Here is a 25039-nt window from a genome sequence, read left to right as displayed (position 1 = left end):
CTATTGCTCAGTGCTGTAGCTGTCTCCAGGGCATTGTTCTTGAGACTTCCAACAGGGCAGATTTGTGCAGTTGGCCCATCTGGACAAGATCTACAACAAGCAGAGCTCTGTGCAATAAGCTCATCTCCATAGTCCACCCCCCTCTACCCCCGCCTTCGGGCTGCGGCAGCCTGACACCCCAGCCCCACCATGGAGAGTATCAAAGAGATACTCTCTGCTCCTTTCAAAGGGGTATTGCTTGTGGCCTCTCATTCATTGGCACTACCTGAGCAGAAATGGGAAAACAGGGGCTCTCTGCTATTCTCCATTCTATCTCTTCCTTTAAACCAGTTTTTAAATCTTGAGTCTTCTTGTCACCAGAGTGATAATATCGCAAACAAAAATAACTTCTAGAAAAGCTACCTTGGTCACCCCAGAATATTCTCTTCACGATGAAGAGACCAGAATATTCTCTTCACGAAAAGAGCATTTGTGTGAACAGGAAAGAACAGACAACCTCAACGAAGAAAGAAAGCAAGAGTTTTTTGTTTGACTATAGGATTTACTTTGATCATTGGATTTATTGACTTTCAATTGGATATCATGTGGAGTGAGTGAGTTGGGAGAGAGTGAGACATGGGGAGAGAAGATTGGACTTATATAGTTAATTATTCTAGCTCCAGAGAAAAGGTCAAGATGTCTGAGAGATTATTTGATCACTTGGTCCAGCTGTTATCCCCACCCTTTAATCTCTCATATCTTGTTTCTGTTCCTCCATAGTTAGGGTAATTCAAAGAATTTAGTGTACCAGGCCCATGCTGCCCCACATTGCAGTGGTATGTTAGGCCTGAAACATACCACACCAACCTCTCTATTCTGACATTTCTAGTAGCTTTAACTGACTGCTAAATCTTTCACTGTTCCTTACTATAGAAGGAAAAAGGGAAACAAGAGAAGCATGAACAAACAACACTTATTATGGCTCTCTAACTTCTAAAGCTACTACTCTGAGGTTGGTTGAGTCAATGTTTGTCCAGGATAGCTATCCTTTATATGCCTAGTTCCTTCCCAGGAGTTTTGAAGCTCACTCTGATCTGAACAGGATTGCATGGCACCATTACTTGCTCATTAAAAGGAAATGAAGGAGCAAGTTTTAAATGAGGGTCCTGGAAAATAAAGACTTGGGAGAAAAAAGAAGAAACAAATGAAAATCTAGTCAACAACAGACTCTCTGAGGATGGTTCCTATATTTATACTCTTCCTGGGTTCTACTACTTTTGATCTCACTTTTATTGAGTTTCCTAGCATCATACATTTCATAAAGAATTTTTTTCTTTGAGAAGATTTTCTTTTCTCTCTTTATACTATCCAGCATAAAGAACCCTGCCACCATGTTAACTATGGAATAGAATAGATATTTCTGAGATGAGGAAATTCAGGTGTATATGGAGGGGTGATCTTTCTGAGGTCCCAAGGGTTTCTTCCCCAATTCTGATAGTGTTAAATTTCTCAGAAAACTTGAACAGTCCTTTGTTGGGTCATATTCCCAATGTTCACATGCCTTCCTAGCCCTGTTCAGCCTATGACTCTTCCATTCTTTTTAAGAGGAAGAAAACCTATATCTTTGTCTTCCTCTCACTGTAAGGAAACCTGACTGGGTCACACAGGCAGCACTTGAGTATGGGAAAGACTTCCTATTTGAGGTTGTGATAGGAGGGATAGAGGGTCAAGTAAGAGCTAGGATCTGGTGGGGGGAGGTGGTAGGGAGAGGACTGGTATAGATTAAGATGACAAACATCAGAAACTAGTAGCAATGGTCTGAATATTCTCCACTGGAGTAGAGGAAAGGAGGGGGCCCAGCAAGAACAGAAAGTCATCTTGGCACCTTAGTCTCATGAGAAATGGGAGAATATAGAGAAAATATGGACTAGGGTAGATGAGCCGTCTTTATAAGTACAGCCACAATTGGCACCATGCAGTATTGGCTCACATAGCTTTGGGACAGGTAGTTGGAAATTCTGAATGGGAGATTGGGAAGGAACTGTCTTCCCCAGTGGAGTCTAATGGGGAGGGAAAGCCCACCCAGGAAGAAGCAGAAAGCCATAAGCTGTACTCTATAACCTCCACCTTATTCACAGTGCCTGGTGGATGTCTTCTGACTGTAGCACTTTATAGACAACCCAGTAGAAAATATTGAAAATGAGGAAAGTAAAAGGGAAGACAGCCCGGGAGATGGTGTCAATTCTCTTGGCCCGGTCCACATAGAGTTTCCGAGTGGTTTCTCCTTCTTTTAGAAGAGGGGCGGGAGTTTGGGGGCTATAAATACTAGAACCTTCCATTGGGCCTCCATCCCTTCCCTGCAGGCAGTGGCCCAGGCCATAGCCACGGAAATAGAAGCGACTTTCTCTTATGATGTCTTCCTCCTGGATTACAAGGAAGAAAAGGTAAAAGTTGAGGTCAAACCTGTAAAGTAGAGGGATAAAGACCAGGCCTCACATAACTATCTCACATATAGCTTAATGCAGAGAAGGTGGCTGTATACACAAGCCAAGCTTTTTTTTTAATTGATTATTTTTAATCATGCAGATGGTAGAATCCATTTTGATAAAAATTATGCAAGCATAGGTTATATCTTATTCTAATTAGGACCCCATTCTTGTGGATCCACATGATGGTGGGATTTACTGAGGTATTTTCATATATATATATATATATATATACATAGGAAAATTATATCAGATTAATTCCACTGTCTTTCCTTTTCCTATCATCCCCCTCTTCTTTTTTCCCCCTTGGTCTAATCTTCTGAATTTCTTTTCTTCCCTATTACCCCTCTTTATTGTGGTTTAGCTCCCACAAATCAGAGAAAACATTTGACCTTTTGGTATTTGGGGATTGGCTTATTTCACTTAGCATGATAGTCTCCAGATTCACCAGGCACATGCTTTTTGATGGCCACAAAACTCTTCATGAGGTAGATGAAGGCTAAGCAGCTATATATGCTACATATGATATGTTATAATTTCTGTATTTACAATTAGGCCCTGAGCTGCCTTTTAAAAATGTATAACATAATTTAAAGTCATTTAAAGTCCAGTGAAATGCCAACTGTAAGGGACATCTCAATATTAAGTCATCTTTGGTAGTAAACAAAAGAACAAAACCAGCTGCACATGGTGGCACATGCCTGTAATCCCAGTGGCTTGGGAGGCTGAGGTAGGACATTTATTACCCAATGCACATTCCATTCAAGGCCTCCTCAGCAACTTACTGAGGCCCTAAGCAACTTAGTAAGACCCTGTCTTAAAATTTAAAAATTTAAAAAAAGCTATGTTAAGATGACAAACATCAGAAACTAGTAGCAATGGTCTGAATATTCTCCACTGGAGCAGTGGAAAAGAGGGTGCCCCAGCAAGGGCAGAAAGTCATCCTGGCTCCAGAAACAAGGCCAGACCTCAGTATCATGAGAAATGGGAGAATATAGAGAAAATATGGACTAGAGTAGTTGAGCCATCTTTATAAGTACAGCCATGATTAGCACCATAAATTATTGGCTCACATAACCAATATAACTATATAGTTTATATAGTTATATATGTATATATATATATTTATATATAAATATAGTTTGTCAATTTGATATAGCTCAATTGGTAGAGTGCTTACCTCACATGCACAAGGCTCTGGGTTCAATCCCTGGCACTACAAAAAAATAAAAATATTTTTAAAAAGTCCTGGGGATGTGACTCAGTGGTTGAGTGCCCCTGGGTTTAATTTCTGGTTCCAAAAAATAAATAAAACATCAAATAGTGGAGCTGAGATATTTAGACTTGGTGAAATTGACTTTAATGAATTTCAAAAGCTTCAGAAATAGTATTTCTTGAATGTAGTATCTTTTGAAAGTTCAATTATCTTGATTCAAAGCTGAGAATTCCAAAAGTTTTAAATCACTTAATGGGTTATCCAAAGCAGAGTAAAGCTAATGACTCTGTTACAGATATGTGTATGTCTAAGCAGAGCAACAGATTTGACACAAGGGTCAATATATCCAGAGTGACAGTTATTACCCAATGCACTTTCCATTCATATATAATATGTGCATAATGATAAACTCATTAAGATTGAGGGGGTAAATTCTATATAAGCACTAAGTAATATGGCAAACTACAAAACGTCCATTGATCCAGTAGTCAGATGGGAGCCAGGAAGTAAGCACAGAAAGATAGATATAGGAAAGAGAAAAGACAAAAGCCCCTGAGTGATCAATAGAGTGTTAGTAATATAAGAGGGTGTCAGGCACCCATTTAGAACCTATTTACTTTTATTTTATATAAGACCCAAACAAGCCTGATTTTTTCTTCCTCTAAAAGGAAGTGTTGAGAAATATATCCTTGAAAGATGTTTATAATTTTAGAAAGTATTGAAGGTTTGGGGGCTAAATCTTCAGCTATCTAAAAGAAATCACCTGAAATGCCAATTGCTATCTCAGTTTGCCCCAAACTGAGGGGATTCCTGAGACTTGAGTCTTTAGTGCTAAAACTAGGGAAGACCAAGGAAAACCAGAAAGAGTTAATCACCATATAGCTACCTAAGGTAGTTAGTATAATTATAAGAACAAGATACAGGTATGTTATATGGGTATGACGTAGATATTTTTAAAATGTGGATCAAATAGATTTTAAACATTTTGTGCAGTTAGAGGGACATCATAGGATCTTCATAATGGGACCTCTGCAGCTATAGTAGCACATTGAAATGCCAATTGGACATTGGTGTGGTAAGTCCTAGTAACCCTTGATTATTGTATCACCAGAAGCTGACCTGTCACGAGGGCAAGCCTGTCAAGTAGGCATTGTGTTGGTCTTGTTCACTGCTGTATTTCCAGTGTCTACTTCTGTGCCTGAAACATATCAGGAACTCAGTAGACTTTGGTGGAGTGAACGAATGGACTGGTGAGCCACATGCTTCAGAATATAGGAAGAGAAGAGCTTTTTGTTCTTATGCAGCCAGCATCCTTTCAAGATCTCAAACCCAAAGTTTACTCAGAAGTGAAACTCCCTGGGTTATAAAATACTTTGCAGGAAAAATAATTACTCCTTGCCCACCCTGCACAATGGCCTGATGCTCTTTGACTTCCAGAAAGGGATTAGCATTTTGGCATAGGAAAGAATCTGTCTGCCCACCCTAGAGCTTTGCTGCCCTATCCTTGATTTGTCAGGGTCTTTGTGGAAAGAGTTGTATGTGGGTAGACCAGAGACAATTTGCTGTTGTGGTGTACCTTAACCCCAAGTGGTTGTAATAGGGAAGTCTTAGCTTTATGTTCAAGATAATTCCAATTGTCTTTCACCACAGGACTTGGCTCATCTCACATGAATTCTCTAATTCATTTTTACAGGGGAGGTTAGATTACAACTGCTATTTCTGTTTCTATATCCAATTATTTCTTCTTTCTCCAATCACAGTAAATCCAAAAGGAATTATTTGGAAATATTTCCCAGGCCATAAAAAAACATTTCATACAGTAGAAAAAATATGGCTTATAAATGAGTCTAGGTCTTTTTGATTTTAACAGGTATTTCTTGTAGCTGGAGGAATAAAGATGAGTAACCTGAAAGAGGGAGTCCTGGATTTGTGTCTTATCCATTTAGGCCAAATTCTGAGGTGTGTGAATGTGTGTGTATATGTGTGTGTGTGTGTGTGTGTGTGTGTGTGTGTGTTGGGGAGGGAAAATGGAGCTATAAATACCACTTTGTGACTTCTATTGCTGTTGACACAGAACTCCATTTTTCCCAGATATCTGTAAGGGAGGAGGACTGAGAAACTAGAGAGAGAAGATATTCCAAATCAAGCTGGGGAGTGAAGGCACAGTGTGGGAGGTGAAGTAATCTGTATTGACGTGTGAGAGAGGCAGGAAAAAGAGACTGGAGGTTGGGGAGGGTGCTGGATGGAGGATGGCAGAGATAAGCAGAGTTCTGGGACTAAGTTCCTGAGAGAACTTGGCAGTACTTTGGAAATTCTTTCCATTTTCAAGTTATTCTGTTGATAATGGCAAGGTTTTCTTTCTGTCCAATTTGACAGAGTACCCTTACCAAACAGCCTGCAAAAGTTGGTGGGCTGCGTTATATGGTTGCTATTTTTAAAGATTGGTGCTAGGGCCTGCAGAGGTGACAAAAAATAGAGCTTCATCCTTCCCTATAAATCTTGTAGACTAACTGGGAAGATAAAGCAGAAACACATGGGGAAAAAACCTCAAATATTTTAGTAAGTGACATGGAAGGAGATCACCATGTAGTGGAAATGGGTGGTTGAGGAGAGATTAGAAAAGAAAAGGATTAAGCCTGAAGACCCTGGGATGACTGGCTCCTATTTTCCTATCTCTTTTTTTCTTTCTTTCTTTTTTTTTTTTTTTTTTTTTTTTTGGTGGTGCAGGGGATTGAACCCAGGGCCTTTGCATGTGAGGCAAGCACTCTACCAACTGAGCTATACCATAGCCCCTCCTATCTTTTTTTTTGGCTAAGGATTTCCTTCTGCTGAAATGGTAGGACCCAGAGAGGTTCTAGTAATGGGTGAACTCTCCATCAACTTGTTCAGCCTGCCTGTTGCCTCCAGTATTCCCTTTACAGTTCTACTGGAATGACAGTAGCTTTAGGAGACTTGAAAAGGAACATGATTTGTGGCACAGATTTATTCACCTTAATAGTAAACCCCAGACCACTTCCAGGAAGGCTTCAGGGTCCTAAGCAGGCCCCAAGATGCTGTTATAACTTTGTAATAATTGAGCACTGGTTATGACAGACACCATTATGAACTCAGGGTCAACCTATATATGAGCAGGAGGGGACAGCTTGTGGCCAGTTGGGGGTTGGGTGAATGCAGAGAAAGAGGTGGGACTAGTGTCAACATGGAATAGGTCTATGGTAACTTTAGCAATATTTTGGTGCTGAGACGTAAACACACACAATGTAACTGGGAAAAGGACTCTGGACTGGTTGGTGACCTACTTTTCTTTTCCAAAGAAAACATTCAGAAGTTGTCAAGGTCAGACCCCCTGTAAGAATAAGATTTTGGTACCTGCAAGTAGGTTTGAACCAACAAAAGAAGGGGTGGAGACAGTTAGCTTAGAAGAAAGAGAATCCTCTTTCCTTTCCCTGTCAAGTCTATATTTCTGCCCTAACCCTCGGTATGGGACAGGAAAGTCTTCAAAAAAGTCCTACCCAAGGACATGCAGTTATGGATCAATCCACTAGAGGGCATGCTGCCCAGGACCCAGTTAAAGGGATGAAGTGAGGCAAGAGTGCATAAATTTGGACAAACCCCTATATGATCCAGGAACCCCACCCTCTGCAGAGAAGGACCTTAGCAAGGGGCATGAAACCATAGATAGTTTGTGGTTCAGACTGGCTAGAGCCAGGATTCTGTATGCATATGTGTGATGCTGGGAGTCGAATCCAGGGCGCAATACACCCTAGGCAACTGTAATTGTTTCCTATCCCCTAGAAGTCATTCTGCACTTGCCCCTTTAGTTTTCAAGTATTGAAATTAGGCAGAAAACATAGGGTCACAGTTGAAGACAGACCAGAACTCTGTGTCCCTGGAGATTAAGCAACTAGCATGTAGCTTAGCAAAGACTTTTAGCTTTGCTCATAATTGGAAGCTTGCTTCTTTGAGGATAGCCCAGGTATCTCTGTTGTCATGACAACTTACTTAGCACCTATTGTCTGGGCAACTGAGGGTAAACTGCCTGTGTTGTCATGACAACAAGCTTCCTCTTATATTTCCCTAGGTGATCATTCTACTGTAGAAGAAATGGGGTTAACAAACAAGAGTGAGGGAGAACAACAGTCCAAGCCCAACAACTCTGATGTGTCCAGTGAAGATCAAGAAGAAATCCAACAATCAGAAGAGGCAAGTAGTGTTCTTTCAATTCTAACTTAATTATAAGAACCCTCTTATAATGCTCCCTAGAAAGGCACCAATGTCTGACTCTTGAATTCTTTACCACTGATTAGTGTGGAAAACCTGGGGTCCTTCTTGGTGCAGAGAGAGCCAGGAGCAACCATTGTTATTTCTCAAAGCAATGTCATATGAACGAAGTTGGTAAGGTTCTAATACTAACTGACACATTTTCAGTGCATAGTGTATGCTAGGCACTATGCCCATGGTCTTAAATCATTCTACTATACTGCCTTATAGGGGTTAATGTCCCATTGAATACATAGGAAACAAAACCAAAGAGATATTGTACTTAGCTTAACTGTGCCCAGCCTGGGACTAAAATCCAGGGTTCCTGACTGCTTGTTCAGTTCTTGCAGCTTAGGTTGGGTCTTGGTTTGTGGGAGTAGTAGTAGGGAAGAAGGAGTCCAAAGGAAAAAGAAAGCGGGCACCTCCTTAGTTGTACTCACCATGCGTTGGCGCCTCTGTCTTCTTCGAAGTCGCATGAATTCCTTATGCTGACGGGAGACAAAATTGACAGCAGCATACTCCAGCAGGGCAGCAAACACAAAGAGCAGACACACGGCCATCCAGATGTCAATTGCCTTCACGTAGGATACCTATAACATCCACCAACAGGGCAGTCAGCCATCTTGACATCCTTCCATGGTCCATCCAGTGGATTTCTAGCCTGTATCAACTGCCTGATGTTCAGTTTTATCCTGAATTTCTTTTGTTTTTTAAAGAAGCTTTCCATGATATGTCCCATTGTCTGAAAGCTCATGTCAAAGAGATTGGGTTACTTATCATCTTTTTTTAAAGATAAAAAGCAGATGTTGATGAACCTTTATTTTATTCATTTATTTATATGCGGTGCTGAGAATCGAACCCAGTGCCTCACATATGCTAGTCTAGCACTTTGCCACTGAGCCACAACCCAGCCCCTACTTATCATCTTTCACCTCTCTGCACTCTCCACCTTCTATTTCCATCTGCATTTCCTCCCTGTACTTATTTTCCTTTCTTCCTTTATATTCTTCTTGCATTTCTACTTCTGCTTCTGCTTTTTTTTTTTTTTTTTGATACCAGGGATTGAACTCAGGGGTACTCAACTACTGAGCCACATCCCCAGCCCTGTTTTGTATTTTATTTAGAGACAGGGTCTCATTGAGTTGCTTAGTGCCTTGCTTTTGCTGAGGCTGGCTTTGAACTCGCAATCCTCCTACATCAGCCTCCCAAGCCAGTGGGGTTGTAGGCATGCACCACCGTGCCCGACTTCCTTCTGCTTTTTATTATTCTTTTCATTCGTCTTCTGATTCTTTTATTTCAATAAACAGCAGTAATCACGAGTAATGCATTTGTTTGCCGGTGTTATCTCCTCAAGTTCTTACAACCCTCGTGGTAACTGGGCAGGGTTCACCATGCCCATGTAAGAGACATGAGGACACTTAAAGCTCAGAGAGAAGGGTTTAGCAAAGATTACCCAATATGAAGGTGTGTATTGGGAGTTCTGTTTTTTCCTGCTCTTTTTTAAGAGTGCCTATTTAGGAATGGGGCTCACCCTGGAGAGGAAAATAGGCCAGTATCATGAGGATGCACTGTTGGCATGCAATTATTCACTCTAGTACTCTCCTCTCACTACCTTCCTTGGCAGTCTTTAAGTACTTTTCTCTCCTACTACCCTTGTGGAGGTTGAACATGGACCTCTCCTGGAACAAGGCTAGAGCTGGGTGGGGCCAGGAGGAGAGTAGAGCTCAGATTTCTGAAATCCTTTCACCTCCGTAACCAGATATAATTCTACCTAGTTTTGAGCTCATGGCATAAGGCTCCTCAGCAGGGGTAGAATTCAGGACATATGACTTCTTTCATCAGCTTCTGTTTTGTTGGGCAGCAAGGATGCTGTGGATCCCAGGTAAGGAGAAGGTCTCATGGAATAATTCTTTACCTTAGTTTTTGTTTTGTTTTCGTACTGGGGATCAAACCCAGGGCATGCTAGGCAAGCATTCTACCACTGAGGTATACCTCCAACCCCTGACCTTAGCATTTCTTAACTGAAAAAAAAAAAAAAAAACTTTGTTCAGTTTCTGAGGATCAATTGGCAATGTTTGGTGACATTTTTGGTTGTAAAATTTTAGGGTGGCAGTAAATATCCTACAATGCACAGCCTTCCCTCAGTATACACACACACACACACACACACACACCCCCACACCCACACCAAAAAATCTTCCTCAAATGGCAGTAATGCTATGAGGCTGAGAAATCCTATTCTAGTTGTTTTAGGGTGATACCACAAAGGGTGGTAATGGGTTGCTAGGCAACTACGATTAGACATCCCTTGGTGTCTCTACTTTGCCACTTATTTCATTCTCCATCTCCCAGTCCCACTGTGCCCCCAGGGATGGCAAATGTGTGTTGTGAAGATCAATGATGAGTCAGTGACAAAGGAGCATAATGAAGGGCTTTGAACCATCAAAGGAAAGGACACATTAAGCACCAGGAATAATGTCTTGTTAATGATGAATGATGTATCAATGTATTTTTTTTTAAATCTCAGGAGTCCATCCCCTACTATTATAGCTCATCTGAAGGACTACAACAGTTTCTAAATGGTCTCCCAGCTTCTACATTTGCCACCTCCAATATGTTTTCGAAATGATAGTGAGTTTTGTTTATGAAATGTAAATCTGATCATATTATCCCTCACCTTATACCCCTTTGTGGTTCTTTATTACCCTTATGCTACAGTCCACACTCCACTTAATCATGACATGGAGCCTCTGCCTACCTCTCCAGCCTCATCATGCCCCTTGCAATCTATGATCCACTATGGTGAACTATTTTAGTAGTTTTCTAAGAAGCAAATCTCTGCTTTTCTGTCTGTCTTTTACTTAGATAATTTTATATATCCTCCAGCTTCCACTTTAGATACATACATCTTCTAGGAAGCCTTCCCTGATCTTTCTAGTCTGTGTTGGTTGTCCTGGTATATGTGCCCAGGTTACCTATACCTTCTTAGCATCCATCACATACCTGACTATTCCCTCCACTAGACTGTGAGCTCTTCCATGACAGGGATTATTTATATGCTGTTCTAGTCCCAGTGCCCAGGTGAGTTCTTGGCACATAGTTAATTTTTTAAAATCAATGAATGGATAGATGGTTTGGTAATGAGTTTTTCTCTACTGGCTTCTACTTGCTCTCTATGCTCTCCTTTCCACTGCTTGCCCCGAGAGCTAAAGGCTAGTTAGATAACAAGATCTAGAGAGAATTGGGTCCTTCCTTTATTCTACAACTTTAGGTCTAACCTGGAAAAATCTTTCATTTAGCCCTTCTACTCTTTTCTGAGGCATCTGCATTTGTGGAGATCAAGGGCCTTGGAAAGAGATAGTGGTGAGTGTCTTTGGAGGTCCCCCATAAGAGCAAAGGAGTGGTTTCATGGGATCATGGAGAATGGACACCCCAGCTGAGTTCTCTTACAAAGCAAGTCTCTGAGAATTTCATCCTAGACACTTAAGTTGTGTTGTAGAGTGGAATTCAGAGTCCCCTGGCTTGGCTCCATCCCTTTTCTCAGGGCTTCCACTGAACTTAATGCTATACAAACTCAAGAGTGAGCAGATGCTTCCTAGGTTACTGAGTTTCTTGCTCTGTGGGGCTGACTAATGAGGCTGTTTCATTTGGGGTGCATGCCTGGGTATTTTGCTTACTGGCCAGTGAGGTAAAAGAAGGCACAAAATGTTGTAAACAAACAACCTCCCAATAAAGTCTACTTTTTCCAAATGAGGAAACTAAGTGATTCCTGGGAGCAGATGGATTGTGCTCACTCACAGGAGGGGACCAGAAAAGGAAGTTCTCTTGGCAAAAGGAAGGCATAAATTACAATAGCTCCCAGAGTTAGAGAAGAATCTCCTTGATATGGCAGAAGCAATAAACTAGGGCAGAGTTCTTAGGGCTGAATTACTTTACTGCCTCTGGTTTCCATATAGGCCACTATCAAAACATAGCTACCACAGCCCAGCCTGGGCCCTGTGGTCCTTGTCTAAATCCATCCTGCCTCTCAGAGCCTCATAAATATCCCTGTCCATGTAGGAAACATATTTGCAGGAAGTGACCCCAATAACTTTTCCTTGGATACTTGATCCTGATCTTAATTATTTCTCTCTCTAGAACTTTGGACTACCTCAATGGTTTCTCAGCAGATCAAAAATAATTGGGGTCAATATTAGCTGCTGCTTTCTCATATCCATCACGTTTCTTTTCAAATCTGACACATGGTAAATATAATAATAATTAACATTTATTGAGTAGTTATTATTGTCAAACATTGCCTTGTATATTGATATATATATATATTTGCATTCTTTTTTATTTTTTAGTATTAGGGATTGAACCCAAGGGTGCTTAACCACTGAGCCACATTCCTAGCCTGTTTTATATTTTATTTAGAGATAGGTTCTTGGTAAGTTGCTTAGAGCCTTGCTAAAGTGCTGAGGCTGGCTTTGAACTCACAGTCCACTAGCCTCAACCTCCCAAGCTGCTGGGATTACAGATGTGAGCCACCATATCCAGCTGCAATAGCATTCTTATTCCCATGTTTCGAGTAAGACAGAGAGGTTAAGGAATTTACCTAAGGTCACACTATTAGTAAATGATGAATCTGGGATTTAAACCCAAATTTGCTTGACTCTAATTTCATACACTTAACCACTATTCCCCCATATAGCAAATTCATAAATTTGCCATGAATGTCCCAGATTACTCCCTGCCCTAAGTAAAAAGTCTTATTATGAACAAACACTGAGAGAAGGGAGATCAAAGGTTCTGGTTCCTAATGAATCAGAGCAAGAAGGAACATGTTCACGGAAAGATCCAGGAGAAACTGTGTTGTTTTTCCTTTCCATTATTTTTCCATGATCAAGTACAGTGTCTGGTATATAGTAAATGCTCAATAGATATTTATTGAATAAATGAGTGTTCTAACTCCCCAATGTGCTCAGAGCCTTGCTGACTGTAAGGACTTTGAGGTGACCTCTAAATTGCCTACAGGAAGACATGAGACAGGGAGAGCTGTTCCTAGTCCCATCAGCACAAATCTTTCTGCGTAATCAAAACATAACTAGGCCCCAGATGATCAGAGTCTACTGCCTTTAATTTCTATTTGCTACCTCAAATTTTTTTTCATCTCAAAAACTAGACACTATATCTAGAGCTCTTTGTAATAGTATCTTGGTTCTCCCATAGTAAGAAGACAGAAGTTGGTTCAGAATCCTGATACTGCTTTGGTCGTTTCTGGTGGGACATGACCTTGAGAAGGTCATTTTACCCATCTGAGGTGTTTCCTCATCTGTACCATGAGGGAGTATGACTTTTTACTTGATGAGGGTCTTTTGATCTTAGACATGCTAGTATGTCCTGAAGAAAGTACTCACTTCCTAACCAGACAGAATCCCTAACCTCAGCCTCCACGTTGTTATCTATATTATTGGTATATGTTGTGGGGGAAGAGAGTATGTTGGATGCCTGTTCCCACTCAGTGGCTCCTCTCAACCTTAAATCCAAGGTCAGTAGTGATCAGGAGGGAGCATGTTATGAATGAGAAATGGGAAACTTGATGACAAGCAGGTTCCCTTGCATGTCTCTTCACCTTAGGCAAAGAGGCCCGGGAACCAGAGCTCTGGGTTGTCATGGTGAGCACAGTAGTGATACCGAGGCCTACACGGGCAGGGGCAGCATCCATGTTGATCCAGAAGGAGACCCAGGACAGGATGACGATGAGTAGACTGGGGATATACATCTGAATCAGATAATATCCCATTTGCCGTTCCAGGTGAAACTTTACCTCGATGCAGGTGAATTTCCCTGCAAGGAAAGAGGTGAAGTATCAGGCCCTGGGTCCTCAGCCTTCTGCTGATCCTAAGTGGCAGAACTAGGATATCCCTGTCTCTGTTGAACAATTTGGGGCACCTCAGCTGGGCCAATAAATGAACCTTTGAAAATGGCCACAGTTAGTGCCTGACATCTACTAAGAAAGTTCCCAGAGCAGCCATAAAGGACATGCCCTCTTGCTCCTAGCACTTTGGCTTCCAGCAGGAGGTCTTTTGAGTGACAGCACAGCAAGAGGATAAAAGCAAGAAGGCTCCAGAGTCAGACTGACTGGGTTTGAATCCTGAACTTTTCACTTACTAGTTGTGTGACCCTGGGCAAAACACCCAAGCTTTTTGAACTTCAGACTCTTTGCCTATAAAACAGAGTAGTCGCAATATCAGTGCCATCACTGGGCTGTTGGAAAAATTGAATAAAATTATGTATTTGAGGTGTTCAACTCATAAGTAGCTATTACTATTGCTGTATGATTATTAACAAGACAATTAGTTCAGACTCTACTCAGATATAAGCAGCCTTGCTTGCAACTGCTAGTATCCCAGAAGCTGTCTAGCAACAGTACTGGGATAAAGACTGCCTGTGTCTTAAGCAAGTGAGAAAAGCCATTTAACAAACATCTATAAACAATGCCCATCAGAGACTGGCTCTGGACAGTGGGCAGTAGTTTCCCATAGAGCGTTAGGCAACAGCATTATATTCTAACAACAAAAGGTACATTAGCCCTAGGTACATGTACCAGTGCTCAGCCATCTTCACTTTACCCTGCTTCCCATGACCCTGAAGCTAAGAAAACAGTTGCTTATAGATTCTCCAGAAGAAGAAGCCTAAGACAACCCAAACAAAAATGAGAGGATATATATATAGTCATCTTTTGATTTCCATGGGGGATTTGTTCCAAGACCCCTCTGCAAAAACCCAAACCTGTGGATGCTCAAGTCCCTTATTTAAAATGTCACAGGATTTGTGTGTAACCTGTGTACATCCCCCTATATACCTTAAATAAACTCTAGGTTACTTATAATACCTAACACAGTATAAGCAACATGTAAATAGTTGTTGCACTGTATTACTTAGAGAATAATGACAAAGAAAATAAGTCTAGGGCTGGGGTTGTAGCTTAGTGGTAGAGTGCTTGCCTAGCACATGTGAGGCAATGGGTTCAATCCTCAGCACCACATAAAATAATAAATAAAATAAAGGTATTATGTCAATCTACAACTAAAAAAATATTAAAAGTAAATAAGTCTGTACATGTTTGGAATAAATGCAATTTCTTCTTGAATATTTTTTATCTGCAGTTGGTTGAATCCTTGGATTTAGAACCTGTGGACATGGTATTGTTATTTTATCCTGATCCAGGCTTACTCTTACCAGGCCTACCAGATTTCTCAAGCCCAGTGATTTCATCAATGACTGATGAAGGTTTTGAGAACCTGTGTAACACTATGACTACCTACTGTTCCCTGATCCTACCCTACCTCATGCTACTCTGAGCTTCTTGCCATGATATGTTTTTACTAAGTACCTATATATTTTCTTTCCCTTTGTTCATTCCTTCCTTTTCCTGTAATAGCAGTTGTTTTTCATTATGAAATTAATACTTGTTTAGAAGGCGGCTGGCAGGAGAGGCAGAGCACTGGTACAGATGCCTGGGGCCAATGCACTAGAAAAAAAATAAGAAGGGGAAAATAATAATATTCATAAGCTCACATTTATGAAGCCCTTATTAAGTACCCTGACATTATCTCATTTAAAACTATAGTAAATCTTTGAGGCAGGTACTATTATTATTTCCCATATTACAGATAGGGACACTGAGGCATGAAGGGATTGTTATGTTTCTCAAGGACACTCAACTCGTGAATAATATAGCCAGAATCCAAACTCAGGACTATCCGACTCCAAAGTTCTTGCTCATATCTGTTGTATTACACTACTTTACATTTAGTGCTCATATTTCCTTCTAGGATTTTAAATGCATGTTTTTTGTTTGTTTCTTTTATCACAATACAATTTTTCTATGTATTCAACTTTGAATCTTACTTTTTAAAATTTGTACATTTCCATGTAAATACAAGAACCTTGCAAGCATCTTTCTTTCTTTCTTTCTTTCTTTCTTTCTTTCTTTCTTTCTTTCTTTCTTTCTTTCTTTCTTTCTTGTACTGGGGATTGAGGGATTGACCCCAGGGGTGCTTTACCCCTGAGCCACATCCCCAGCCCTTTTTGTTTATTTATTTTTTTAAAATTTTGAGACAGGGCCTCACTAAGTTGCTGAGGCTGGCTTTGAACTTGCAGTTCTCCTACTTCAGCCTCCCGAGTCACTGTGATTACAGGTGTGCACCACCACACCCAGCACAAGCATCCTTTTTAATGTCTGCATACTATTGCTCCAAGCAGGCATACTTAACCTTGCCCTACTGGTGGATAGTTAGAACAATTCCAAGGTTTGGGCAGTATAAACAGTGACCCAGGAGCCATCTTGGGGTCTAAAGTCAATGTGATATGTTGGAACATTTCCTTATAATACATTCCAAGGAGTGGAATTCCTGATAAACAAGTACAAAAAAAAATTTAACTTGTAGATTAAAAAGTTTCTCAAAGTACCATTTTTTTTTCTTGGATTACCTGCATTAGAATCCTCAGGATGCTTGTTAAAATGCAAATTTCCAGACATCATTCCTGGCATGCGTAATTAGAATGCCTGAGAGGTAGAGTCCAGGAATCAACATTTTAGCAGACTCCCCAGGGAAATATATATTACATACCAAAGTTTGAAAACCACTGACCTACATAAAAATTGCCAATTTTTTAGCCCCAAAATGTTATATCAATGTCTACTTCCACTGGCCTTTTCTGAATTCAATGAACTGTTTCTCTACCCATTCCCCACACCCATGCATCTCACATATGTGCACACACATGTTGATAAGGAGCACCCAAAATATATCAGAACACCTTAGGAGGGACCCAGGATCTCCCTCCCTTCAATTTGCTACCTCTATCTTAAAATCTGAGCTCCTCACAAATTGTCAGGGGAAATGAGGAATCAGCAACTCTTAGGGAAGCTGCAAAGAGTAGACACTCAGGCTAGAATAGCAGCCTCTCTCCACTTCTAGACCTATATTTCACACCTGAGAGGAATGGATGCTAAGCTGGCTGCTACTCTCAGGCCTGTTCCCTGTTCAGCACAGCCATTGACTACTTTGAAATGTGGATTTCCTAGCTTTCACACAAAGTTGGCCCCAGGAAAAGTGGAAAATTCCTGCTACTCACTGTCACAGCTCTATTTCATGTGACAGGGACAAGAATATGGGCTTTGGATTTAGATTTGGATTTGAATTCTGAATCTGCTACTTAAAAGCTGTGTGACTTGGACAATCAATGTAACCTCATAGAACTTCAGTGTTCTCTTACTGAAAAATGTGTTGATAATCATGACCACAATGAGATAAAGTTTATGAAGCACATAGCATCATTTCTCACCTAGACTGGAACTTCTGTAGAGGCTAGCTGCCTTGTTCCCTTGCTTCCCATCTGGAGGCCCTTGTGTTCCTCCTAGCAAGTAAAAAGCCTGGTTCTTACCTGTGTTGTAGTGTTTGGTACAATAACCTAGATCCTTCTCATCCCGCAAGATAAATTGGGGCAAAGTCAGCCCCTCAGCCACTTGGACAGCGGGAGCATCTTCTAGCCACTCAAACACAAGGTCATTCATGGTGTAGCCAACTGCAAGGGACAGAGATGGCAGAGAGCTGCAGAATGGGTGTTGGGTAGGGTTAGAGGTAGTGTTGAAACAAGCAGGCAAGAACAGATGAAAAACATGTCCTGGGGTTTAGGAACTGCAGCTCATCTTGGAAAGGGAAACTTTTCCTAAAAGGATATTTGTTCATTTGTCTCATGGGCCTGTCCTAAGTGGGTAAGTCAAGAAGATTCCAGACTCCTCTCCTACCCTCCTACCAAGTTCAAAAGCATGAGAAAGGCCCAAAGAAGAATTATTCTGGCAGATCTAGAATGAAGGCCAGGAGGGTTGGAATGATATCAAGGGCCCCAGCTGGGAACATCCTGCTATATATTAAGCCCAGAGGAGCAAGCATGTGTACTGACCACATGTCTTGAGCTGAGCCAGCCTCAGAGCCAGGGCTTCTGCCACTTCACCTCAGGGAAGAGAGAGCTATTTATATCTTGCCAGTCATGCATGGGACAATGTGCATACCACAGACTCCTAGCCAGAGCCTTGAATTGGGACAAATTTAGGGTTACTATCTGAACATGCAAATCTCTCACAGAGAGCAGTTCATGAAAGTTCATGCCATTTATAGTACCAATTCTTGTATGTCAGTCAAGAAGGGAACAAAAACACTAAGGCTCACAGAATCCAGTGTAGGGCTTTGACCCAGAGTAGCTGTGTGACTTTGGGTGAGTCACTTCCCCTTCTGTTTAATGAGAACAGCAGCTGCTCTGTTTATTTTTCTGCCTGCCTGCCTGCCTGCCTGCCTGCCTGCCTGCCTGCCTGCCTTCCTTCCTTCCTTCCTTCCTCCCTCCCTCCCTCCCTCCCTCCCTCCCTCCCTCCCTCCCTCCCTTCCTCCCTCCCTCCCTCCCTTTCTTCCATAATTCTTTCCTTCCTTCCATACCAGGGATTGAACACAGAGATACTTAACCACCAAACCACATCCCAGTTCCTTTTTTATTTTTTATTGTGAGATATGCTCTCACTAAGTTGCTTAGGGCCTCCCTAAATTGCTGAGGCTGGCATTGAACTCATGATCCTCCTGTATCAGCTTCCTGAGCTGCTGGGATTGTTAATTATGCACAATCATGCCCAGCTCTGCTCAGTATTCAAAGTTGTTGTGAATGGATTATGGGAACCTGGATGTGATTGTGGTTTAAAAATTCTTAAAGAGCTGACCACAGGAAACATTCTATGTGTCACTGTTATTATGTACTAGAAATAGCCTTATGAGATGACTTCTCTGAGGACCTTGTGGATGTCTTCTGATTTTGTCTCAACTCACCCAGGAGATGGGGAAGGAATGGAAACAGGTGACAGACCAGCCTTGCCATCCTTTGGCTCCTCTGTACTTAGGACAGCCCTTATAGACTGGTATCTCTGCCAAAGAGGAACCCTTGGGTGACTTCTCCTTTCTAGTCACTTTTCTATGTTTGAAACTATCCTCTCCTACTTCTCTATAATGATTTTCTCTGTTCATGGGAATCAGAGTTCAGAGAATACCCTACCCTGCCCAACAATGGCATTTTATAGACATCTTTAAGGTCTTAACTCAGGGAAATACTAAGGGAACATATCTTTAGGCAGATGACACCCTTTCAAATCCCCCTCTATAGTCATTACAAGCATATTTGTGTATCAGGCTTGTGCTGTCCCATGTCCTAGTCTTTGGAATATCTAGACCAGAAAATGGAAAAATGTACTGGACTGAGTGTCAGAAAACCCTAGATTCTAGTCTCATCTATGCTAAGAATTGTCTGTGTGTTCTTGTGTAGACCCCGCCTGACTCTGAGTAGCCCTTTTAATACCTGGGATGTCATGAGATGGGGTTTACTAGCTGCTGTTTCAGGCCTTGCTCCATGACTTTCTAGAGACACTTACAGCTTTCTAGCTGCATCGTGCAGGTCTGGATGTCCATAGGGAAGTTCTTGAGATCCATCGGGCAGGACAAAATGAGGGTCAATCTGGTGGTGACAGTAAGAAAGAAGTGACATCAGCTTACTGGGATCTAACACTGCAAAGGGGACACTTCTTCCACCCTCAGCCTCCATCTGTCTTCTTCCCCTTGATGCAAATTCTCCTGGCCATTCACCGGGTGTACCTGATGCTGTAGAGCACATTTCCATTCTTGAAGATGCGCAGCAATTTGTTGTCTGTGGTCACTTCATGGAAGTTGGCCCCTTTCTCATTGGCAAAGAAAAGGTCTGGCTTCCAAATAGAGTCCAGCATGGAGGGGTCGAGGTCTAGAGAGTCATCAGGATATTCTCGGTAGGCCAGGCGTGGGTCATTCCACTGCTGCCGCAAGAAGACATTGACTCTGTAGTCCTGGGAGGGTGCAGATATGGGTCCATCAGAGGCAGTGCTATTTCCAGGGGCTCAGCAACCCTACATGAGCAGGAGAGTCATGAGGAGGAAATGCTGGGGCATATTGGGGACAGTAGGCATTTTCCACTGGAGGAGCTTGTTTGGGGCTAATAAAACAAAGATGGGAAGGAAAAAGGTATTTATTTAAGCATCTACTATGTGCCAGGCTCTCTGCTATGTGCTTTATTTATATGTATCATCTCATCTAATTTTTACACCAATCTTTTGAGGAGAGTGCTATCATGATCTCTATTTTACAGATGAGAAACTGAGACCAAGAAAGATTTAAGTAGACATACCTTAACACCACTGTTAGTTAGTAGAGCCAGCATTTGAACCCAGGGTTGTCTAATTCCAAAGCTTGTTGTCTGCATGGAGCTACTTCACATATTTGGCCATGTATTTGTTGCTTAGCTAGTTCATCTTTAACTATAGAAATCTAAGGCTAGGGAAAAATATCCTCCCAGTGGCCAAATTCAGACCCCTATGGCTTTAGCCATGACAATGAAACAGGAAGTGGACAACAGAGGTATGAAATGTGTGTGGCCTGGTTGGCTTCTCCATTCACATTGGGGTGGAAAGGGGAACAGGAAGACTCCTTACCATGGTGGTCTCGGTGACGGAGCCAAAACTGTTGATGAAGATGTTGCAGGTCACATTCACAGGTGGGCCTAAAGGTACAAAGCACAGCCCATTGGCAGGGCATTCCAGAAGGCAGGGACTAGGTTTGAGGTCTCTCTCCCTGAGCTTCAGGCTGGGAGAAGATAGTGCCAGCTACACAGGCCCTTGGACTACAAGGAGGGGAGGCTGTTTCTGAGCTATAAAAACTAGCCCTGGAATACCAGCCTTCTTCCTTAAGGCAATTTACAGGGGCTGACTGGGTAGTGTGTCACAAAAAGTGGTAAGGAGGGAATAGTTTTATAGAATGACTTTTCTTACCTTTAAAATTGGGCCGAATTCTGGCGTCATATCCAGATGTTCGCCCCATAAGCTTGTCCAGGAAATCAGAGGGGGACATGGGCTGAGACCCCTTGTTTCCAGATTTGACATCCTCCTTTGCCAAAGCCACCCTGGACACGAGAGGTAAAGAAGTCTGAGGCCAGTTGCATTTGTCAGAGACTCTCCATTCTCATCCTCATCTACCTCTGACTGGCCTCCTCATCAAGCAGGAAGATAAGAGAGAATGGGTCTCTGAGTAACAGTGTACAAAATGAGGAGAACAATAATAGTCATAAGCCAACATGACAGCTCAGCCACTAGTCCTAGGAAATGGTTTTCACATAGATTAGATTGTTTTGAGAGAGAGAGAGAGAGAGAGAGAGAGAGAGAGAGAATTTTTAATATTTATTTTTTAGTTTTCAGTGGACACAACATCTTTTATTTTTATGTGGTGCTGAGGATCGAACCCAACACCCCGCACATGCCAGGCGAGCACGCTACTACTTGAGCCACATTCCCAGCCCCAAGTTTAGATTTTTTTAACCCTATAATTTTCATTGAGTTGTGGGGTGAGGATTGTTATTTCCATTTTACAGATGAGAAAATGGAGGTTTGAAAAGGAGTGACTTGTTCAAAGTCTCAGGGCTGGTCAGATACAGGGTTAGAATTTGAACATCATACTGTGGTCTTGTACAGTGTTCTTTTTGTGAAGGTGCTTTGAAAGTACTCAAAGAAGAGTGATATCTCACTGCAGTGTTTTGATTATGATAGGGCCATTGGGATGTTCAGCTAATCTGGTTTGGCCAAGGATGGGAGGGGTTTAGGGACAAATTACATCCCTGAGTATTGGTGTCAGTTGCTTGGGCTTCAGTGAGAATGAACAGGATGTAAGGCCCTGCTTCTGAAGAGGGAGGTGTGGCTTTTAGCATTTGTTGTAGCAAGAAGCTAGGTTTTGAGTTCTTTTGGTTCAGGGCCATGGCCGCTGCTAGCAGGTGTACTCAACTATTGTGAGGAAGCAGGTCCCTGTTCATGGGAAAACCCCCCAGTAGGGTGATCATGCAAAGAAGCTTAACTCCCATCTTTCCCCCTGAACAGCCTGATTTTGAGGAAGGGGCCAGTATTCTTTGGCCTGGCCTAGAAGCCAGCTTCCTTTTCCCTTGAGAAGTTTTCTTTCAAGTACAGCAAAGTCTCTTTGGCATGCCTGCTTACCAGCTTACCAGCCAATATATAGACTAGGGACCAGAAACTCAGCAAAACCTTGGGGGCAGGGGCAGAGCTCAGGCTGGACTCCTAGCTAGGCCAGGTGTCTCCTACTTCATCTTGGTATCATCCTTGTGCCAGGTATGACAATCAGCTCCACTGCTAACATGGCTGCTCCTACTGTGGAACTGGGCAGCAGGGTGGCTGCTGTCCTTCTGAGTCTCAGTCTTCTTTGAGCCAGTGGGCCTCTCTTTCCCATGCACCAGCCAGTGATCAATAGAATAATAAAAATAGCTAAAACACCATATTAAACTCTTCACATACAGTATCTCATTTAGTTCTCATATCAGTCCCTTCTGATCATCCCTAATATACTCATGCTTTGTTATCCATGGGGGATTGATTCTAGGACCCCCTTTCAGATACCAAAATCCATAGATGCTCAAATCCCTTATATAAAATGATGTAATATTTGCATATAACCCATGCACATTCTCATGTGTGCTTTAAATCATCTTTGGATTACTTATAAGACCCAAAACGTTGTAACTGTTAAGCAAATACTTGTTATACTAGTACGTTTAGGCAATAATGGTAGAAAAAAGTCTGTACATGTTCAGTACAGGTGATATTATTTAAACATATTTTTGACCTATGGTTGCTTGAATCCATGCATGTGGAACCTATGAATATGAAGGGCCAACTATATATACATGTGGAGGCTGAGGACTCATGAGGTGAAGTGATATCCTCACAATCATCTAGCTAGCAAATAATAAAGCCAAGATTTGAACCCAGAGCTATTGACTTCAGACCAAATCTACCACAGTACTATGAGGCAAGTGTGGCAGGGTGAGCTGCCAAGGAACCAGAGTTGGGGAAGTTCAGTGGCAGCTCTTCCATGACCTCCTAGAGTCTTATCTCCTTGAATTCCCCCAAGCAGGGGAAAACCCTTACCCTGGAGACAGAGGCTATCCTGGCCCCCAGCAGGAACAGCCAGAGCAGGTGGCCTAAGCAGGCCGTGGAAATCCGAGGAGGCTGGTGGTGGTGCTGGAGCAAGCAGAAGTCTGCAACTTCACCACAGGATGTCCATGCTAGCCAGGTGCTGCTGCTGCTGCTGGCCACCTGCCACCTGCCTTCTGGGAGGCCACATGGCCCTGCACATGGAACAACCAGACCCTCTACTGTCCTCATCCCCACTCTCAGGTTGCTTCTCCCACTAGTATCAGCCCTAGGAACCCGACACACACTGTGGGATAAGCTGTCTTCAGCCCCAGTTCCTCTTTTGGCCCCCACTTCTGGGGCTACTTTGTCTGAGGACCTGAGAGGAAAGTTACTGTGTACAGCCACTCCTTCCTCCCTTTCATTCCTGCAAAAGTCCCAAACACCGACAGGACCTAGGAGGTTCCAGAACTGACAGGCTTTCTCATACAAGGCCCTGGGGTGGGGTAAGAGGAGAACTCTGAATCAGTTACTAAATACCAGAACAACATCGGTCGGTCATTCCCCCTCTTTAGGCCTCAGTTTCCATATTGTTCATATGGGCATATCAAATTGCCCATCTTGCTCTAATCGCCTTCAGTCTCCAAACCCAAGTAGAAAAGCTGCCACTGGAGCTTGGGTCGTTGAGGCAGCCTCTCTTCCAAGAGGGCCAGCAAGTCGCAGCTTCATGCCCTCCTTTTTTTCTATATCCTCCTGTCAACTCCAGGTGAACTGTCATTCCACTCTGAGCTACTTTTTAGCCTAAAGTTTATTGTTGTGCTCTGCATCCTTGTTTGCCTGCCAGCCAATGTATCTGCAAGCAGTAGGATAGGAGACTCGTCAGAAACAAGCAGCTCTGGGGTGTTCCTTGGATTAAGAGGGGGAGGAGGATACTGCAGTGACACTCGCTCCTTCTGCTTTGGGGTACACTGCTCTTGGGATGCACTTCAGTCCAAGCCATACTATCTTTCCTGCTCAGCTCATCCTGTCAACCTAGACTGGCTCCTGACCTAACAAGAAACGGGCAGTTGGTTGGGAGACATTTATAAGGAGCCCAAGCATGCCTTGCATGCAAGCCGAGGAAATGATTGCTACTTGGTGCCCCTCAAGGGACAGTGAGCAGCCATGTATGCACAGTCAGGGTGATAGGGTGATTGCAGAAGGCCAAAGTTTGGGCAGCCCATCTCCAACTTCATGTGGTCTTAGGGAAAACCTGTGTTACTTGAAGACTCTTGTGCAGGCAACTGCCAGATATTGCTGTTGTATTTAGGGAACTGAGCAGGATGTGGCCCAGCTGGTAGGGAGACAGGATTAGGTGGCAAGTTAGATGGCCTCCATTTGGGGGCTCAGCTACCTAGCCCCTACCCCAGGCCCAGGAAACTTGCCCATGCAGAAGATTTCCTACCAGCTTTGACATCTCTAATGGAAAGCTCCTGAGCCCTGTTTGGGGGAGTGTGTGCCCTCCCCTGGAACCCTCCAGACTGTGGGCTTTTTGTAAACTTAGAGGAAACTGTGCCCGCTGCCCAGGTTGCCCCCAACCTCCTGCTAGTGTTTGCATGCACCTTCTTCTCACCCCACTCAGCTCACCTGAGGAGGACCTGCCCTGGCAGAGTCCACAGAAGAAGGAAGGAGAGGGTTGCAGGAACAAGAGTTGTCATTCCGTGGGGACCTTGGAGCCCTTTCTCAGCCTGGCTGCCAAGGTGAGGGGAATATCCCTGTGGGAACGCCGAAAGTATAGAACCTTCCTCCAACTTGGGCTGCTCCAAGGAGCCCGTGGGGCTGGGCTAGGAGTTGCGCTCTCTTTCCTCTTCTGCCTCTTCTCCTCTGCCCTGTCTTTATCAGTCAGGGGCCAGAACTATTCCCCTGGAAATGATCCTGACACAGATAACCCTACCGGTTCCTGCTTGGGCTTGCCTTGGGCTGCGGAGGGCCTCAGGTTGCCAGCCAGGGAACCAAAAAAGATTCTCTTTGGGCAGCAATCACCCTCTAAACCCTGGAGAGTCTTGGAGGGGAGGGAGGAGGGAGACCAGTAGAAAG

At 42.9% G+C, this 25039-nt stretch overlaps 1 protein-coding gene across 3 annotated transcripts; it reads right to left on the bottom strand.

Annotated features, from left to right (window-relative positions):
• Positions 1-24660, bottom strand: LOC113192689 (glycine receptor subunit alpha-4). Of its 3 annotated transcripts, none has more exons than XM_077793577.1 (9): positions 24590-24660; positions 20822-20952; positions 20486-20553; positions 19620-19843; positions 19400-19482; positions 17377-17517; positions 13556-13770; positions 8382-8531; positions 1-90 (listed from the first exon to the last, which is right to left on the bottom strand). In XM_077793577.1, the coding sequence occupies exons 1-9, from the start codon at positions 24658-24660 to the stop codon at positions 1-3; spliced, it is 1173 nt and encodes a 390-aa protein (XP_077649703.1). The 3 variants fall into 3 exon arrangements, with proteins under 3 accessions (XP_077649703.1, XP_026258658.1, XP_077649702.1); XM_026402873.2 differs by lacking the exon at positions 1-90 and adding an exon at positions 2112-2402; XM_077793576.1 differs by lacking the exons at positions 1-90; positions 20486-20553; positions 24590-24660 and adding an exon at positions 2112-2402 and having other exon boundaries at positions 20822-20932.
• Between the last annotated feature and the right edge of the window lie 379 nt (positions 24661-25039).

The sequence above is a fragment of the Urocitellus parryii genome, chromosome X (genome assembly GCF_045843805.1).
Source record: "Urocitellus parryii isolate mUroPar1 chromosome X, mUroPar1.hap1, whole genome shotgun sequence".
Classification (NCBI taxonomy): domain Eukaryota; kingdom Metazoa; phylum Chordata; class Mammalia; order Rodentia; family Sciuridae; genus Urocitellus; species Urocitellus parryii.
This window is presented reverse-complemented; position numbering and strand designations above follow the sequence as displayed.

Bases quoted from the DNA above. Each gene is read 5' to 3' on its own strand.
- LOC113192689 (XM_026402873.2), bottom strand. From the start codon at position 24,660: ATGACAACTCTTGTTCCTGCAACCCTCTCCTTCCTTCTTCTGTGGACT. The intron at 13,771-17,376 runs GTAAGAACCAGG...CTTTCCTTGCAG, and splicing joins TACCAAACACTACAACACAG to GGAAATTCACCTGCATCGAG. The intron at 8,532-13,555 runs GTGAAGAGACAT...TGGATGTTATAG, and splicing joins CCCGGGCCTCTTTGCCTAAG to GTATCCTACGTGAAGGCAAT.